This window comes from Xiphophorus maculatus, chromosome 6, assembly GCF_002775205.1.
Source record: "Xiphophorus maculatus strain JP 163 A chromosome 6, X_maculatus-5.0-male, whole genome shotgun sequence".
Lineage (NCBI taxonomy): Eukaryota > Metazoa > Chordata > Actinopteri > Cyprinodontiformes > Poeciliidae > Xiphophorus > Xiphophorus maculatus.
Genome location: NC_036448.1, coordinates 10,076,571 through 10,092,321, shown reverse-complemented (window position 1 = coordinate 10,092,321; position 15,751 = coordinate 10,076,571). Strand labels below are relative to the sequence as shown.

Here is a 15,751-nt window from a genome sequence, read left to right as displayed (position 1 = left end):
CGAAATAAATTTGAGTGTAATAAAGTGATATTCTGAAAATTTTCTGTACCTAGGTTTAAACCCTTCATGTCTCCCGCTGCCATGGAACCTGGTTTCTGTTAGTGAGCGGTCCCCACTTGAAAAGAGTATTTCGGACTAGAGGTGACAGGGAAAAGTGCGTCCGAATCCCAGATAGCGATGGCATGCTGCGGTGAGTCACGGGCGAGCTATGCAGCAGAAAGTTCCTGGCTCTTTTCCCTGAAAAATCCAATTATTTGGACACAGAAGGTAGAACCGAACGGGAGGAGAGGGCAGCCAGGCGCTTGCAGAGCCAAGCCGAGCTCTGTCACAAAGTGATAGAAATGATGATGATTACCACAGGGTGTCCATGTATGTGTGTGGGGACACTGTGGTACGTGTTGAGTTGTGCACCTGATGATAACGATGAGTGTGTGCGAGTGTGTGTGGTGTTATCGGGTCAGGGTGGTGCCCTTGGCCTTGTAAGGTGGGTTATCTGGGGTTATATATTTGATCCCCGTCTCCCCTGCAGGCCCAGCAGATGCTTCATCTTCACCTGCCCTCTGTAAGTATGAACCACTGCTGCGGCTTTCTGTTGGTTTTCATTTGATATTTCATCAAAGTGAAAAACATGCATTTTAACCAATTACATATATAATGATAGAACAAGAGGTTGATGAAAGTCAAATCATTTCAAATAATTTCATACATTTAGGAAGTCATGCCTAGATGTTTAAATGTTTCCATTTCCTGCAGGTGTTTCAGTGATTTTCAGCCTAAAGACTTGATCTCATCTTTCATCTGAGCTGAACCCACAGGTAAATTATACTTTCTCACGTTCATCATGGTAATTACATCATTTAAAAAAAAAATCTAATATGTGACTATTCCCATTCCCATTTCCCATTACTATGCTAAATTGTCAATAAACCCCTTGTACAAAGATGTAATTGTGAATAGATTACAAACGCAAGTGGAAGACATGTCACTAAACAAGTACTTCTCAATCTTTCGTTTGTGTCCACAGTACTGCAGCCATGGGGGATGCAGAGATGTCTGCGTATGGGACGGCGGCCCCGTACCTGAGGAAGTCGGAGAAGGAGCGAATGGAGGCCTCCACGCGCCTGTTCGACATCAAGAAGGAATGCTTCGTCCCGGATTCGGTGGAGGAGTTTGTGAAGGCAACCGTCGTCAGCCGGGAGGGAGATAAGGTCACCGTAGAGACGCAGAATGGGAAGGTGAGTGCTTTAGTGTGTCAGGCATACATAAACTTTATAAATAATACGCTCTTTAACATCAATGATTCAGCTGGTAAATAAAACCAGCTGTCAGTGAGTTTTCTGAGATATTTTACCAAAACAGAATGAAGTGAAGTTGGGGCTGTTGAGAAGGCATTAGGTTTACTCCTTGGTGTGTGTGTGTGAGAGTGTTTATCTGCGTTCAAATCTGTGAGTGATATGACATGTCATGTCCTTAAGTAAATGTGAGCAGTACATGCTCAGTATAGAGAATGAGATTGAAATTAGTGTCGCTCTGGTGCCATCAGGCATTCACTCTCTTTTTGCTCTACAAAAATAAAATGAGGCTGTAAAAGATCGTTTACATGAATGGTGGCCTGCATTAATACCCTGTTATGTTTTTAAAATTTTTTGGTTTTAAAATGTGTGTTTTTATTGTGATTTTATGTGTCACAGAAACTCTACGTGTTTCTATGTGTAAGACTTGAAAATCAATGTTCGCAAACACTTCGACAATTAGACACAAACACTTCGACAATTAGACACAAACACGTCGACAATTAGACACAAACACGTCGACAATTAGACACAAACACGTCGACAATTAGACACAAACACGTCGACAATTAGACACAAACACGTCGACAATTAGACACAAACACGTCGACAATTAGACAGAGCTCGAGCTAAAGACTTTCAGCTTAATTGCTGCAAAATAAGTTAATTTGTGGGGGCCAATAAAAATGCATGCAACATTTTTCAGATTTATTTAATGATTTTCTTTTTTAAAAAACAATACATCACTATCCTTTTCCATAATATGCAAAGGATCACTATAATATGCTCTGTTCTGTGTTGCTTTATCCCCTAAGATCTCAATTAAGGAGACAAACCAAATTGAGGGACATGAATTCATTTTCCAGCCGGTGTATGAAAACAAATAAAAAGACCAATGTATTAAACTTTCCTTGCTCCAGACTGTTACTGTCAAAGAGGCAGACATTCTGCAACAGAACCCTCCCAAGTTTGACAAGATCGAGGACATGGCCATGCTGACCTTTCTCCATGAGCCAGCTGTGCTGTTTAACCTCAAAGAGCGATACGCAGCGTGGATGATCTATGTGAGTAAGCAACAAACAATAAACTTTCATTAGTGCAAGGCTCAGGAAGTTTTAATTCTATCCACCCAAAAGATGGTGAAATAGTGTGATTTTCTATGATCTCTCAGACCTACTCTGGGCTGTTCTGTGTGACTGTCAACCCCTACAAGTGGCTGCCAGTCTACAACCAAGAGGTGGTTGCTGCCTACAGGGGAAAGAAGAGGAGTGAAGCTCCTCCTCACATCTTCTCCATCTCTGATAATGCCTACCAGTACATGCTGGCAGGTAAAGGCAATCAATGTCCTACATAAAGCATTCTCAATGGGGTTTGTTGTCCTCACTGATAAAAATGTTCTTCGAAAACCTTTTGACAGACCGTGAAAACCAGTCAATTCTGATCACGTATGTAAATACATTTCATCTTAAATGTAGCAGAATATGATCTAAAATCAATATCTTATTCTGCATTCAGGAATGGATTTGTTTTGCTGTGTAACTCTGCTCCTACAGAGGAGAATCTGGTGCGGGAAAGACTGTGAACACCAAAAGAGTCATCCAGTACTTTGCAAGTATTGCAGCTGGAGGTATTAAGAAAGACCCCAATGCAAAAGACAAGGTATGTGACGAGCTTTTTCCGAGCTCAATGCAGCTGGAAAATAATAAAAATTGAGTCATTTTTCTGGCAAAGCAAAAGTAATATGAGCAAAGGGATAAACTAAAGCTACCCTTCATTTCTCCCTGAAGTATGTAAGCAAACTTTAAAATGTAATGAATCTTTTTGAGTTTAACATCACTTGATTCAATTGGAAGTAGTTAGAGGTCCATGTTGGATCTTTCAGTAATTGCAATGTGTTTGTTTGACAGGGCACCCTGGAGGATCAAATCATTCAGGCTAACCCTGCTCTGGAGGCCTTTGGCAATGCTAAGACCATCAGGAATGACAACTCCTCCAGATTTGTTAGTGCCCACTTTGCATTCTTGATTATTTTTGTGTTATTTATTTAGTGTCCCAATCATGTAAAAGGTTTGGTTTCAACACAGTGACTGTTTCGTATTTCTGAAGCCCTGATTTATCTTAAGTTAGGTAATAGACAATTTTTTTCCTCTTGTTGAACAAGAGGGAAAAAAATCTGTAGCAACAGAAGGGGGGAGGAAAAGAAGCTAACCGACAGGAGCATTTTTTGCAAATTGATATTTTTTTTTATTTTGTCCGTTCAGGGTAAATTCATCCGAATTCACTTCGACACCAGAGGAAAATTAGCTTCTGCTGATATCGAGACATGTAAGTATCCTTTTGGTTTTTACAACCACAAATTTTGCCGGTCTCTTTTTTTTTCATGGTTGTGAAATCTCTCTGGTTGTCTGAAGACCTGCTGGAGAAATCCCGTGTGACCTTCCAACTCAGGGCCGAGCGAGATTATCACATTTTCTACCAGATTCTTTCCAACAAGAAACCCGAAATCCTGGGTTAGCACAGTACAGTAGAAAAAGCAGTTAATTATGTTGTAATGTTTTTGCCTGATGTTATATTGATCTATCTCATCCTCAGAGATGCTGCTGATCACAAACAATCCATACGATTACGCATTCATCTCTCAGGGGGAAACTCAAGTGGCCTCCATAGATGACGCAGAGGAACTGATGGCAACTGACGTAAGTTTCTCCATCTTTGCTAGACATTAGTTTATGAAAAAGAAACATAATTAAATGGAAATGTTAAATTTGTTGCAAAATATTTAGATGAATGATAATGTGGTTTATTGAGATGTGACTGTTTTCTTCTTCAGAATGCCTTCGATGTGTTGGGCTTCACTCAAGAAGAAAAAAACTCTGTGTACAAGCTCATTGGTGCCATCATGCATTATGGCAACATGAAGTTTAAGCAGAGGCCTCGCGAGGAGCAAGCAGAGGCCGATGGCACCGAGGGTGAGAAAAGAACTCTGACATTTGTAAACATGCAGAAACTTGATGTGTATTCAGCATTGCTGTTTGTGTGTTTCTCTTAGATGCTGACAAATCAGCGTATCTGATGGGCCTGAACTCTGCTGACCTCATCAAAGGTCTCTGTCACCCAAGAGTCAAAGTGGGGAATGAGTGGGTCACCAAGGGACAAAATGTTGCCCAGGTAAAAGAAGAGAGACAGTCTTAAATTGGTTTAATCTGTGGGTTTGTATATAATATCTCCATTTTATATCCTCCAAGGCAAATATGCTCTAAACTAAACTTGAAGCTTTCTTTTTAAAATGTGGCTGACTGTCCATATCGCAGGTGTACTATGCGGTTGGAGCTTTGTCCAAAGCTGTTTATGAGAAGATGTTCCTCTGGATGGTCATGAGAATCAACCAGTCACTGGAGACAAAGCAGCCTCGCCAGTACTTCATTGGAGTGCTGGACATTGCTGGGTTTGAGATCTTTGATGTAAATTATCTTATTTGCAAATAATGACCAGATCTACAAGTAATCTAAATGAAACAACAAAGATATGTTTTCTTTTTTAGTTCAACACCTTCGAGCAGCTGTGCATCAACTTCACCAATGAAAAACTGCAACAGTTTTTCAACCACCACATGTTTGTGCTGGAGCAGGAAGAGTACAAGAAAGAAGGAATTGAATGGACTTTCATTGACTTTGGTATGGATCTGCAGGCCTGTATTGACCTGATTGAAAAGGTGAGAATCAGAATATCAAAAATATGGAGAAAGTAAAAGGTCATTTGTGTTTCAAACCACTTTTATTACCCTTTCAGCCCATGGGTATCATGTCCATCCTCGAAGAGGAGTGCATGTTTCCCAAAGCCTCTGATGCTACATTTAAAGCTAAGCTTTATGACAATCATCTGGGAAAATCAAACAACTTCCAGAAACCCAGGATTGTCAAAGGCAAACCAGAGGCCCATTTTGCCCTGGTTCACTATGCTGGAACTGTTGACTATAATATCAACAACTGGCTGGTGAAGAACAAGGATCCTCTGAATGAGACTGTTGTTGGGCTGTACCAGAAGTCTACACTCAAGCTGCTTGGTATTCTCTTTGCAAATTATGCAGGAGCTGATTCAGGTATTCCACCACTAGTATTTTGCTTTGTAGAAAATGGATAAGCGTAGCATACTTGCATTAACGTAAAATACTAACTCTGCACATTTCACATTAAAGTAATGTCTGAAGCCAGTGAGGGTAAAAAAGAAAAGAAAAAGAAAGGATCATCGTTTCAGACTGTGTCCGCTCTCCATAGGGTAAAGTATACACACTTCCGGTATACTTAATTTCCTGTAAATGTATGGCTTAAAAATCCAAATTCTATATATTTTTGCATATCCATATTATAGGAGAACTTGAATAAGTTGATGACCAACCTGAGGTCTACCCACCCTCACTTTGTACGCTGCATCATCCCCAATGAGACCAAGACTCCTGGGGCCATGGAGAATCCTCTGGTGATGCACCAGCTGCGCTGTAACGGTGTCCTGGAAGGCATCAGGATCTGTAGGAAAGGCTTCCCTAACAGGATCCTCTATGGAGACTTTAAGCAGAGGTATTACGTCAGTACATCCCAGGAGTTGTTCTCTACAATGTCCTGCTAACAAATATATGATTTCCTAGATATCGTATCTTGAATCCTGCTGCCATCCCTGAGGGACAGTTCATTGACAGCAGGAAGGGAGCCGAAAAACTTCTTGGATCTCTTGATATTGACCATAACCAGTACAAGTTTGGGCACACTAAGGTACCGCCTGGGTTTTCTAAGACAAAAGGGAACAAAAGATATGAATTACGACACGGACAGGCAATAATAGGTAACTTTTTAAAATTAAATGCCGTATTTAGGTGTTCTTCAAGGCTGGACTGCTGGGTCTACTCGAGGAGATGAGAGATGAGCGTCTTTCCAAAATCATTACTGCAATTCAAGCCAGGTCTCGTGGTCTTTTGTCTCGCGTAGAGTATCAGAAGATGGTGGAGCGCAGGTTTGTTTCATACAACTTACAATGTTCTTTACATGTTACAGTTAACTGCTTCTGGTCATATTTTCAATAAAAGTGTTTTGAAATATATATATATTTTTAAATAGAGATGCCCTATTGGTAATCCAGTGGAACATCCGTGCCTTCATGGGGGTCAAGAATTGGCCCTGGATGAAGTTGTTCTTCAAGATCAAACCTCTCCTGAAATCTGCTGAAGCAGAAAAGGAGATGGCCAACATGAAGGAAGAATTCCTGAAACTGAAAGAGGCTTATGCAAAATCTGAAGCTCGCAGAAAAGAGCTGGAAGAAAAAATGGTCTCCCTTCTCCAAGAGAAGAATGACCTGCAGCTCCAAGTCCAAACTGTAAGAATAACAATATTTCTGAATTTTCTCTGAAGATGTTGCTGAGTCTCCCCTCCCCCACTAATAACTCATGTTCGGCAGGAACAAGATAATCTCTGCGATGCAGAGGAGCGATGTGAGGGACTGATCAAAAACAAAATCCAACTGGAATCAAAAATCAAGGAGTTGACAGAAAGACTGGAGGATGAGGAGGAGATTAATGCTGAGCTGACAGCTAAGAAGAGAAAGCTAGAGGATGAATGCTCTGAGTTAAAGAAGGACATTGATGACTTAGAGCTAACTCTGGCAAAGGTGGAGAAAGAGAAACACGCTACAGAGAACAAGGTACCACAATGACCAACCATTACACCAAAACACATGTCAAATACCATTGGTACACACTGAAAACCTTTTGGCCTCTAGGTCAAGAACCTGACAGAGGAGATGGCTGCTTTGGACGAAATCATCGCCAAGCTCACAAAGGAGAAAAAAGCTTTACAGGAAGCTCATCAACAAACCCTGGATGACCTGCAGAGTGAGGAAGACAAAGTCAACACCCTGACCAAGGCCAAGACGAAGCTGGAACAGCAAGTGGACGATGTAAGATGACATTGAATAGAATCGAAATACAGTAACTTGACACTATTCTAAACTGCATTGTAAAATGCTAAGCAGTTACAACAGTTATTACTTTGTTTTTAGCTTGAAGGATCTCTTGAGCAAGAAAAGAAGATTAGGATGGATCTTGAGAGGGCAAAGAGGAAGCTGGAGGGAGACTTAAAGTTGAGCCAGGAGTCCATAATGGATCTCGAAAATGATAAGCAACAGCTGGAGGAGCGCCTGAAAAAGTATACACCTACTATAATATTATGTAATGAGTTTATTCACAAAACACCATTGGTCACTGTTTTTGTAGCCTAAAACTAACAAGAAAAAATCCTGCAGGAAAGACTTTGAAATCAGTCAGCTGAACAGCAAACTGGAAGATGACCTGGCTATAATCAGCCAACTTCAGAAGAAGTTAAAAGAGCTGCAGGTAAAACCTTGCCATTACATGATCATTATTAAAGTTCTACACAAGTTCACAAAGTACTGATGCAACAAATTTACACCACTCCAATGGTAGGCCCGTGTGGAGGAACTAGAGGAAGAGCTTGAGGCAGAACGAGCTGCTCGAGCCAAGGTGGAGAAGCAGAGAGCAGACTTGGCTAGAGAGTTAGAGGAGATCAGTGAGAGACTGGAAGAGGCTGGAGGAGCCACAGCCGCCCAGATTGAGATGAACAAGAAGAGGGAGGCTGAGTTCCAGAAACTCCGCAGAGACCTCGAAGAGGCCACGCTGCACCATGAAGCCACCACTGCCACTCTCAGGAAAAAACAATCCGACACTGTTGCTGACCTGGGAGAACAGATCGACAACTTGCAGAGAGTCAAGCAGAAGCTGGAGAAGGAGAAGAGCGAGCTTAGACTGGAGCTGGATGATGTTGTGTCCAGTATGGAGCAGATTGTCAAGTCTAAGGTATGTGTGGTGTTCTGATAGCTTTCTAGACAACAACAACCTCAGCAAAAAAGTACTATGCAAGGTCTCTGATATGTGCACCATTTCTTTTCAGACTATCCTGGAGAAAACTTGCAGAACTTTAGAGGATCAAACAAATGAATACAGAACAAAATGTGATGAATACCAAAGATCTCTCAATGACTTCACCACCCAGAAAGCCAAACTTCAAGCTGAGAATGGTTAGTCTTATTTTCCACTTAGAAAATTAATAGTTTTCTATAAAGAGGCGTGTACATATGAAAATTTTGAATGCTCATCTACAGATGAGCTTTCAAGACAAATGGAGGAGAAAGAATCACTTATTTCTCAGCTCACCAGAGGAAAAAATTCCTACAATCAACAGCTTGAAGACCTAAAACGACAACTGGAAGAAGAGATAAAGGTGTGAAATCATTTCTGGATAATACAGTATGAATGATTTTTTTTATTTATTTTACAAAAAAAAAGCTTAAGCCATATATAATTTATCTTGACCTCAGGCCAAGAATGCATTAGCCCATGCGGTACAGTCTGCTCGCCATGACTGTGACCTCCTCAGGGAGCAGTACGAGGAGGAGCAGGAGGCCAAGGCTGAACTGCAGCGCAGCATGTCCAAAGCCAACACTGAGGTGGCTCAGTGGAGAACCAAGTACGAAACTGATGCCATCCAGAGAACTGAGGAACTGGAGGAAGCCAAGTGAGTACAGCACATTTGAATTTCAGTGACTGTAAAAAGTTTGAAAGCAGCCAATCCCAATCATGGATTCTTCAATAATCCAGGAAGAAGCTGGCTCAGCGTCTGCAGGAGGCTGAGGAGGCTGTTGAAGCAGTGAATGCCAAGTGCTCCTCTCTGGAGAAGACCAAACACAGGCTGCAGAATGAGATTGAAGATCTCATGGTGGATGTGGAGAGGTCTAATGCTGTTGCTGCTGCTCTGGACAAGAAACAAAGGAACTTTGACAAAGTATGTTGGACATTTTCTTTAAAAAACACACAAAGAAGTCTGGTCCACCATCACATTAAAATAATAACCACATGTATGAGAAAACTAACAAGCAGATGGCATAATTTAGTGTGTGATTATTTATTTACCAATATGTAAGAAAACCAGATTGCTTACAAAACTAGAACAAGTCATGACTCTTAGCTGCCAATCACATTCGTGTACTCACTGCTAAATGTGCTAATGGCAGAGAAACAACTTAACATAATAGGAAAACCTTTTATCGGCCATCTTTGGTAGCAATGCTAACTAGCTTGTGCATTCGTGGTAGGCTCCGTTATGAGGAATGGGGAGGGTACGGTATGAGCAACATGTTTTGGTTAAATGCATAACAAGCAATACGATACATCATTGTTTCTGCATTATTGTTTAATTTGGATATATTTAACTGCTATATAATGAAACTGTAAATAACATCTGGATAAAAAAAACATATTTTCACCTAATATTGCTATTATCAAAGAAAAAGAATAATAGTGGAAAATGTAATGTGTCGATACATCCTGATTTGAATTTCAATGTCCAGGTCTTGTCAGAGTGGAAGCAGAAGTATGAAGAGTCTCAGTGTGAGCTGGAAAGTTCTCAGAAAGAAGCCAGATCATTGAGCACTGAACTCTTCAAACTTAAAAACTCTTATGAAGAGTCTCTTGAACATCTGGAGACCATGAAGAGGGAGAACAAGAACCTTCAAGGTAATAAATCACTGAATGAGAAATGTAAAATAGGCGAGGCAAAACTGACTGGATGCACTTTCATTAACAGAGGAAATTTCTGACCTCACTGAGCAACTTGGTGAAGGTGGGAAAACAGTTCATGAGTTGGAGAAAGCTCGAAAGCAGCTGGAGCAGGAAAAAGGGGAGATTCAGTCTGCCCTAGAGGAAGCAGAGGTAAGATTATAACCAACTTAGGTTAATACATAGCTTAAAATAAAAGTCAGATTTCAAACCAGAGTCCGGATCTGTGTCAAAGGGTTCCCTAGAACACGAGGAAGGCAAGATACTGAGAGTTCAGCTCGAGTTTAACCAGATTAAGAGTGAAATGGAGCGTAAACTGGCTGAGAAAGATGAGGAAATGGAGCAGTGCAAGAGGAACCTGCAGAGGACAATCGACACCCTGCAGAGTTCTCTTGAGGCCGAGTGCCGCAGCAGGAATGAAGCCCTTCGTCTGAAAAAGAAGATGGAGGGAGACCTCAACGAGATGGAGATCCAGCTTAGCCAAGCCAACAGGCAGGCGGCCGAGGCCCAGAAACAACTCAAGTCTGTTCATGCACATCTTAAGGTCAGTAAGTAATAGGAAACGCAATTGTGGTATTGCCTTAGTTTAAAAACATCAAACCTGATAAAAAAATTGTTTGACATTCATTTAAGGATGCTCAACTCCAACTTGATGATGCTCTGCGAGGCAATGATGACATGAAGGAAAACCTTGCCATTGTTGAAAGACGCAACAACCTGCTTCAGGCAGAACTGGAGGAACTGAGGGGCGCTTTAGAGCAAACTGAACGAAGCCGCAAACTTGCTGAGCAAGAGCTGCTGGATGTTAGCGAGCGGGTGCAGCTACTCCACTCACAGGTGAGACTACATCTCAAAGGTAACAACACTCAATGTATGAAAAAATAACAGCTTCACAAACTCAAATATCTCATTTTGAAACCATGCAGAACACCAGCCTGATAAACCAGAAGAAGAAGCTGGAGGGTGATACAGTCCAGCTTCAATCTGAAGTAGAGGACGCGCTGCAGGAATGCAGAAATGCTGAAGAGAAGGCCAAGAAGGCCATCACTGATGCTGCCATGATGGCAGAGGAGCTGAAGAAAGAGCAGGACACCAGCGCTCACCTGGAGCGCATGAAGAAGAACATGGAGCAGACCATCAAAGATTTGCAGCACCGTCTGGATGAAGCTGAACAGATCGCCATGAAGGGAGGCAAGAAGCAGGTCCAGAAGCTCGAGGCCAGGGTGAGCACATCCGTTTTTGCACATATGTACTGAAAATATATAGTATATTTGCAAACAAACAAAAAACTGGAAAATGTAAGGTATGCACAAAATGTTATTAAGGTGCGGGAACTAGAAAACGAAGTAGAAATGGAGCAGAAGAAAAGCAGTGAAGCTGTGAAAGGAGTCCGTAAATATGAGCGCCGCATCAAGGAGCTGACCTATCAGGTGTGCTGAATGCAATATCCAGTATCCAACAATGCTATTCAAGGGTCATTTAGCAGCAGTTTGATATATTAACATTGTCTCTCATCATCTATAGACCGAGGAAGATCGAAAAAATATCGCCCGACTGCAAGACTTGGTGGACAAACTGCAGCTGAAAGTCAAAGCCTACAAAAGATCTGCTGAGGAGGCTGTAAGTGTGAAGATGTGTCAAAGTATTTATATGAATTCTTCAATGAATATTTCTGTTTCCTGTTTTATTTTCAACCAGGAGGAACAGGCTAATGTTCATCTTTCCAAGTTCCGAAAGATGCAGCATGAGCTGGACGAGGCTGAAGAGAGAGCTGACATCGCCGAGTCTCAAGTCAACAAGATGCGGGTCAAGAGCCGTGACTCTGGCCCCAAGGTAGGAAGCATGCAAATTTTATCTAAAAACTTCCATGTGCTATGCACACTTAGAGTGTGCTGATGCCACACTACGCTGAATACTACATGGCTGTCTCTCTTTTTCTCCATCTCCAAATTTTGGGACTGCAACAGAAAGGGTTTGATGAGGAGTGAAGCGTTGGAGTCTGCTGACGTCTTTCTGCCTGCTGTGTACTGTAGATCCCCTTCACTGTCACTATTCACAAGCTGTAGTCTTAATAAAACCACATTAAGAAGTGCACATTCTTGTCTTTGTTTTGTCTTTTTGAATCTTATCCTGAACAATGTGTTGAAGGGAAATTAGAAAGCACTTTTCAAATTTTAATTTTTTAATTAGATATAAGACATGCTGAAATTGATATGTGGGATTTCAAACAAAGCTCCCAATGTGAAGCTACTTAACATAGAATAGGATCATTTGTTTTTCTCTTACACAATTATGAGTTAGAATAGAATAGAAATAGCATTTGTTGTCCATAGTCTTGAAATTCCCCTGATTCAGTTTTTATTTATTAGATTCAGCAAAAATAATATATATAATAAATACCAACCCAGTCAAAGATCAACATCAGCTCAATTTTATTTGATATGAATAAACAAATTGATTGAATTAAACATTGTTACAGGCCTGAATGCTGAATTTATGTTGGGCTTTTGTTTGTTTCCATAAATTGTTAATTTTCTTGATTTCACACATAATCTAAATGATAAATACCATCTCAAGTATATGCACTGGCTCTATTCCACGGTTCGTACTAGTTTTTTATGTCATACTTTTCCCAGATCTACATACGTAGTCTATTTTTTCAGTATGAATATAAAAGATTATCACCCACAGCACAATGATATCACCACCATACTTGACATTTTTGGATTAAGAATAAAAGCCAAGTCCCTCCTCCAAAACCAACACATTTAAATTAACTCTAGACATAAATGACAAGAAGCAATATTTGTGTGGGTGTCTGCATATATTTGAGCTTTTGTTGTTGATTTTTCCTGTGTTGCATCCTAAAATGCTCAAATTTAATAAAACATTCATGTACATGCTGTGTGTATGTAAGCTTTTTATTACTTATAACCAGGTTTTGGTGATGATGCAACAGGAGGGCAAGGTGTAGACGTAAATCAGAAAAAAAACAGGGACATGGGATTTAGTGCAAAATGAAAAACTGAACTAAAAACTGAAAAGCTGTGGTGCAGATATAGCTAAGAGACAAAGCAAATGTCCTGCACTAAAATTAGAGTCAACCAAAGCCTAAAAGCTTGAGCAGAGGTCAACCATAAACTGGTGCTCATGCGTACAGTAGATCCACCATAATTTCACACATGATCACTTGCAGCTGGTCACTGGATCACGGCTAAAATCTGCATGCTCCTACGAAGAACTGGACAGGAGTTCTTGGATTCAGTACAAAATAATCTATTTCCAGGTACCAGAAATAAGTCAACAGGAACAGGAACGTATGCAGAAACAATACAATAAATTAAACCTTATTAACCTTAACCTTAGGCCACTATGGTTAAGATAATGAATTCATTTTTAACAACCAAATGCACAACGTCTCCCCTTTTATTTTGAGCTCAAAAGTATGGAGTCATATAGAAACAAAGATGACTTCTATCTGATTTAAAAGCTAATTCTGCCTGATTGTCCAGAGGCTTTCTGGCCATTATTCATATCTGACTCTCTGATGCTACAGTGGGAAATTCTGCAATGATATAAAGTGGGAGGAGGCGAGCGAGGAGACCCCAGACTCCTATAGGGTGAACCTCAGGAAGCCCTGTGTCTTCTCCTATTACATGTCCTCTCCTAAACTCCTCTGGCTGACAAGCAGGTATCTACCCGCTAATGAAGACATATTTACACCTCTGCTCATAGTGGCGAACCACAAACAGCACAGGGGAGGGGCGTGTATGGAGGGCTTATCAGTAAGATTAACAGGATATCAGAGCTCACACTGATAAAGGGGGAACCCAAAAAGGAACAGTTTGGTGTCTCTGCAGCTAGACGATAGTTTGGGTTGAACTGAAAGCTGAAGTAAAAGGTTTTAGATTTTTATAATTAACCTTTTTTATTGTCTGCACTAAGTTAATGATATATAGTGTCTAAGTGGCAGAACTCTTTGCCATTTTACAAATAATAGAAATCCTAAATTAACAAATAACTTTTATAACGTACCTAATTGTAAGTTAAACTGGGACCAAGGTTGATGAGGTATCTGTTTACAGTTGGGGACAAACACATTCAAGCTGCTCTTCACACCACCCTGTAATGTTTTTATTCAATTAGACACAAGTGATGACAGTGTAGATTTGTCGTGACATAAAAAAAGTATTTAAATCATGTTGATTTAAATCAAATTGTGCTTATTTAAAGGGTAGACATCAGATGTGTGATGTTGGGGTTATTTTTGCTTGCTGGCAGACTGCATGAACTCTCTCGCTTCCATTTGGCACGCTGGCGCCAGCTGTCGGAGCAGGCCCGGCGAAGTTGTCACAATGGAAATAATCTCAGCACTTGTCAGCAGCCGTTGACCCTCCTTTTATCTCTTAACCTTTGAAGAGGCTGCAGATATGGCTCAAAGTAGCTAAATGTGCTATGCAGTCCAAGTAATGAATGATGAATCGATGCATAAATTATCATAAATGTTGGAATTGAATCAGAAGAGGCTTCGGTTGTCAGTTTCGAGCCATTTTAGACCAACAGAGAAACAGCTGATCCTACATGCAGACAAAAGCTGGATCCTAACTGTTCTCCACACTCTGCGGTTCTCCACGGGAATCTCACACGGTTATCTTTGTCCACGAAAAAACACAATGCTATGTCAACAAGCCTGTAACTAAGAGGCCAGCTTTTCTAGATTCACCGTGATAATGCAAACAGGCTCCTGCTTTGACACTGGAGCTCATCATGTTGCTCCAGCTCCTCACTGCTCAACATATTTATTGCCTTTGAGAGAATCCAAAGCATGTCCACCTGTGACAGACCTTTGTCTGTGCCGCATCGCTCTTGTTGTCTGGTTAATCTTTCAGAATAATGTTCTTTATTTAGACCCACTCACTCACTACGTGATGACTGCTGTTGTTACCATGAGGTCCATCCACTCTGTAATAACCAAAGACAATGTGTGACTCATGCCGCACTGGGACTCCACTTAAGCCCTGAGAGTAATGGACACCAATAGATGAGATATTTCACTGAAGTATTTCCCCAGAAACAATGTACATCTTCCTTTGTGTTTCAAAAACAACACCGGTAATTAACATGTACAGAATTATTTGTCCTAATAGCAACAGATGTCAACAATGAAACTGTTTCCTACTGCTAAAACTCTTAAAATGTTTATTTTTACTTTCATTTTTATTTTTTAATTATACGCGCTAAATAAAAATGTATTTAATCAATTTCATTTATGCAATTTAAGTGATTCTGAGTTGCTTGGCAGTTACTTAGAGTTTACTATAAACCAACATTTACTTTTCTGCAAAAATCTTTATCACTTACATTTTTTTACATTTATTTAGAGTATTTTTTACTAGTGGCACTTGGAACCAGTAGAAAAACACTGTATAAATAAATTTTTAGCCTTTGTTATATTTTATTGCTTAAATATTAACTGTTTTCACTTTTTTTATACGTATCTCGGCCTTTCAAAATAACTTCTGATACATAAATAAATGTTTCTATGCAGAACTGTTATTTTGGAAGGGATAAACATGGGGAATCAGTCCCTGTATCTATTTAAAGGTTTAGTTCTAGTCTCTGGCTGCTTGGGGATACTTATGAATAATCACTGCAGTACATGCAGTGCCTAATATGGCTTCACCGGGGACCCCATCTCTGATAAGACCCTGACCCGCTGATTTCTGGACTGCTCTCCCACTCATTAACCCCCTCCCGTCTTAAACCCCCTAACCAAACACAGACACAATAACATTCCTGGCCCTAAAGCTCTCCTCCATATTAGGCAAAGGGGTTTTATTTA

At 40.5% G+C, this 15,751-nt stretch overlaps 1 protein-coding gene across 1 annotated transcript; it reads left to right on the top strand.

The window, feature by feature from the left end:
• The first annotated feature begins 501 nt into the window (after positions 1 to 501).
• LOC102232694 (myosin-7) lies at positions 502 to 12,003 on the top strand. The gene is made up of 39 exons (XM_023335996.1): positions 502 to 562; positions 754 to 815; positions 1,025 to 1,235; positions 2,213 to 2,356; positions 2,464 to 2,620; positions 2,710 to 2,737; positions 2,846 to 2,951; positions 3,200 to 3,292; positions 3,554 to 3,617; positions 3,704 to 3,802; positions 3,885 to 3,988; positions 4,123 to 4,261; positions 4,342 to 4,460; positions 4,604 to 4,753; positions 4,834 to 5,004; positions 5,082 to 5,391; positions 5,488 to 5,567; positions 5,661 to 5,866; positions 5,935 to 6,058; positions 6,160 to 6,296; positions 6,401 to 6,656; positions 6,738 to 6,980; positions 7,059 to 7,235; positions 7,338 to 7,483; positions 7,581 to 7,671; positions 7,762 to 8,151; positions 8,246 to 8,372; positions 8,457 to 8,575; positions 8,673 to 8,869; positions 8,953 to 9,136; positions 9,702 to 9,867; positions 9,938 to 10,062; positions 10,145 to 10,453; positions 10,543 to 10,746; positions 10,836 to 11,132; positions 11,235 to 11,339; positions 11,434 to 11,529; positions 11,608 to 11,742; positions 11,877 to 12,003. Exons 3-39 carry the CDS (start codon positions 1,035 to 1,037, stop codon positions 11,895 to 11,897), a joined length of 5,820 nt encoding a protein of 1,939 aa, XP_023191764.1. The 5' UTR covers positions 502 to 562; positions 754 to 815; positions 1,025 to 1,034; the 3' UTR covers positions 11,898 to 12,003.
• Positions 12,004 to 15,751: the final 3,748 nt, after the last annotated feature.